Raw genomic sequence first — 2,603 nt, 5'->3', positions numbered from 1 at the left:
CCCCCCCCCCAGGCACAGGAGGGGAGCTCGTCGGCTTCCAAATGCACCGTATTCTCCACGGACCACCCGCGCCTCCTGCGGGACTCCTGCCCAGCCCCCGTGGACGCCGCATCCCTGCCCGCTTCCGTCTCCCCGAGCACTCAATTTCCGCCGCTGGGCTAACGCCACTTCCGCCCGCCTCGAACGGCTGGCCACTGGTTGGTCGGGACGTGATGCGAGGTCGGGCCACGCAGGCGCACAGGCCATCCCTTAGGATTGTGGGAAATGTAGTTTTCTCGCCGCCGCAAGGGAGAGGCCGAGCCTGCGGGCTGTGGGCGGGGTGGGCGGCTCCTCTGGCCGGAAACGGCTGCTTTCTGGGCCCGGCGGGACCTGCGCCGACGCGGAGTCGGACGCCGTGAGGGCGCCAGGGGGCGCCGGGAGTAGGTACCGCCGGGCGGCCGCACGCGGGACTGGGGGCAGGTTTGGGGACGGACCGGAAGTGCCCGAACTGGGCGGCAGAGTGGTCCGTTTCAGTCACCCTTCAGCCTGGGGAGGGTCAGCGGGAGGCTGCGGCAGCAGGGGGACAGCGGTCGGGTGAGGCTGGGGCCGGACGGGGACCGCCCCCTCGGGGCCTGGGAGCTGCGGCTGCAGGGCTCCAGTCCCGGCATTCCGCGCCTTCGAGCGTCGGCTCCGCCCCGGTGGTGGGTCCCTGGGCTGGAGCTGAGGCTCGGGGAGGGGCGCAGCCGCGGACGAGGGGCTCGTGCCCCAGTCCGGTCGTTTGAGGGAGTGAGCCCTGTGTGGTGGGAGAGGGTGATGAGGGTGATGGGTTGCGGGAGTCTTGGCCGCCCCGGGGCGGCTGCACGCGCTCCCCGGCCGCTCGCTCGTGACCCCCACGCGCCCCTGTATTCCAGCCACCCTGAGCCCCTGGGGCCGCCGCCACCCACGGACCATGTTCCTGGTGCGCCTGACTTCTCAGCTGCTGAGGGCTGTTCCTCGGGCAGGTAAGAGGCCGCGTGGGGGCAGGGCACATGGGCAGGTTGCACACCCGGGTTAGGACTGTGGGGTAAGTAATCCCAACCTGGCAGTGCCTCACCAGCTGGAAGCGGGGCCTGGCCACCCAAACTCCTGGTAAACATCCAAATAGCGAAAAGGGAAAGCCCGGACCTGAGAACACCAGCCTGAATTCCGGCTGGGATAAGGTGCGCGTCATCCTAGTCCGTGGTGACCGCTCTGCTCCCCAGTCTGGGAGGCAGGTTGGCCGTGCTCAGCTCTAGCGTAGCTGCTGAGATGGTAACTGTGCCGTCTTGTTTCCTGCAGGTCGCAGTCGACCGTGGCCTGTCCCAGGGGTGCTAGGCAGACGTGCCTGCAGGCCCTGCTACAGCACACAGCCAGCCGGCCCAAGTGGAGTTGTCTCCATCGCTGGCAAGGGGCTCCAGCTGGAGCTTGAGGAGATGCTGGTCCCCAGGAAGATGTCCATTAGCCCTTTGGAGAGCTGGCTGACCGCCCACTACCTCCTACCGAGACTAGATGCCAGGGCCCCAGGATCTGTGGCACCATCCCAACTCTATGAGTGTCCACCTAGCCAAGTGGGGGAAGGGGCTGAGCAGGGGATGGAGGAAGTCTGGGATGTGCCCCGGATGCAGTGCAAAAACGTGCTGAAGATTCGCCGGCGGAAGATGAATCATCACAAGTACCGTAAACTGGTCAAGAGGACCCGGTTCCTGCGGCGGAAGGTCCGGGAAGGACGCCTGAAACGCAAGCAGGTAAGTGTGGGGTGTGGGCCTCTCCGCTTAGGGTGGGGCAAGACGGCTGAAAATGCATGAGTGTGCCACAGACCAGTGAGTGGCCCCTCCCTGTGCCCTTGCAGATCAAGTTCGAGAGAGACCTGAGGCGCATCTGGCTGAAGGCAGGGCTGAAGGAAGCCCCTGCAGGCTGGCAGACCCCCAAGATCTACCTGAAGGGCAAGTGAGTCTAGCGCTCCTCTGCCCCGCCCCCGTTGCTGCTGATGACCCACTGTAATAAACGTTCAGGAGCTTAGCCGTCCCGGGTGACCTGGTCCCTCTGCTGCCTAGTGTGAGCTATCTTGGGATTGACTCTGGTGCCAACCTCTGGTTTTCTAGGAGGCACAAGGGCCCCAGGGTACAGATTGGGGTCCCTTCCCCGAGAGGGCCCTTGTCTTGGTGCCAAGTCCGCAGGAATGACAGCCTCCCTGTTTGTGGACGCACGATGCCACAACAGCTGCAGACAGGTCCAGGGCCGCCCTTGGGCACTTGTGTTTTAGTGTGGAAGGCAAACGCTAACACGCCGATAGCGGAAGTGCAAAGGGACAATGCTGGGGGTTAGGGAGCGCCCAGACTGAGTTGGGGGTGTGATTCGTTGTGAGAGGGGACGGGGAGGGCCTCATGAGGAAGACTGGGGAGGGAGGGCAGGCTCTGCCCCCAGAGGTGTTGGATGGTGCCCTAGAGTCCCCACAGACCTGGGCCTCAAGTGGCTCTCTGAGCTGTCCTGCTCCGCTAGGACTGAGGACCCCTGGTCTCCTTGGGGTCCTTGGCCTCTCCTGCCTCATGGGACCCTGAGTAGGGGCTAATCAGGAATGGATGGCTGGGAGGGTGTGCTCTGGCAGG

At 65.1% G+C, this 2,603-nt stretch overlaps 1 protein-coding gene across 8 annotated transcripts in view; it reads left to right on the top strand.

Annotated features, from left to right (window-relative positions):
* The window catches only part of AURKAIP1 (aurora kinase A interacting protein 1), a 3,317-nt gene extending 1,301 nt beyond the window's left edge, over positions 1-2,016 (top strand). For 3 of the 8 annotated variants that reach the window (XM_040645622.1, XM_040645621.1, XM_040645623.1), the window contains exons 4-5: positions 1,713-1,742; positions 1,847-2,016. In XM_040645622.1, the coding sequence (XP_040501556.1) occupies positions 1,713-1,742; positions 1,847-1,948 (132 nt within the window). In that variant the 3' untranslated portion in view covers positions 1,949-2,016. Of the gene's footprint in view, positions 1-296; positions 681-890; positions 981-1,296; positions 1,743-1,846 lie in introns of those variants that run through there. The other 5 variants (XM_040645618.1, XM_040645616.1, XM_040645620.1 and 2 more) reach the window with 5 other exon arrangements.
* The last annotated feature ends 587 nt before the right edge of the window (positions 2,017-2,603 follow it).

The sequence above is a fragment of the Ursus maritimus genome, unplaced genomic scaffold, assembly GCF_017311325.1.
Source record: "Ursus maritimus isolate PB19 unplaced genomic scaffold, ASM1731132v1 scaffold_32, whole genome shotgun sequence".
NCBI lineage: Eukaryota > Metazoa > Chordata > Mammalia > Carnivora > Ursidae > Ursus > Ursus maritimus.
This window is presented reverse-complemented; position numbering and strand designations above follow the sequence as displayed.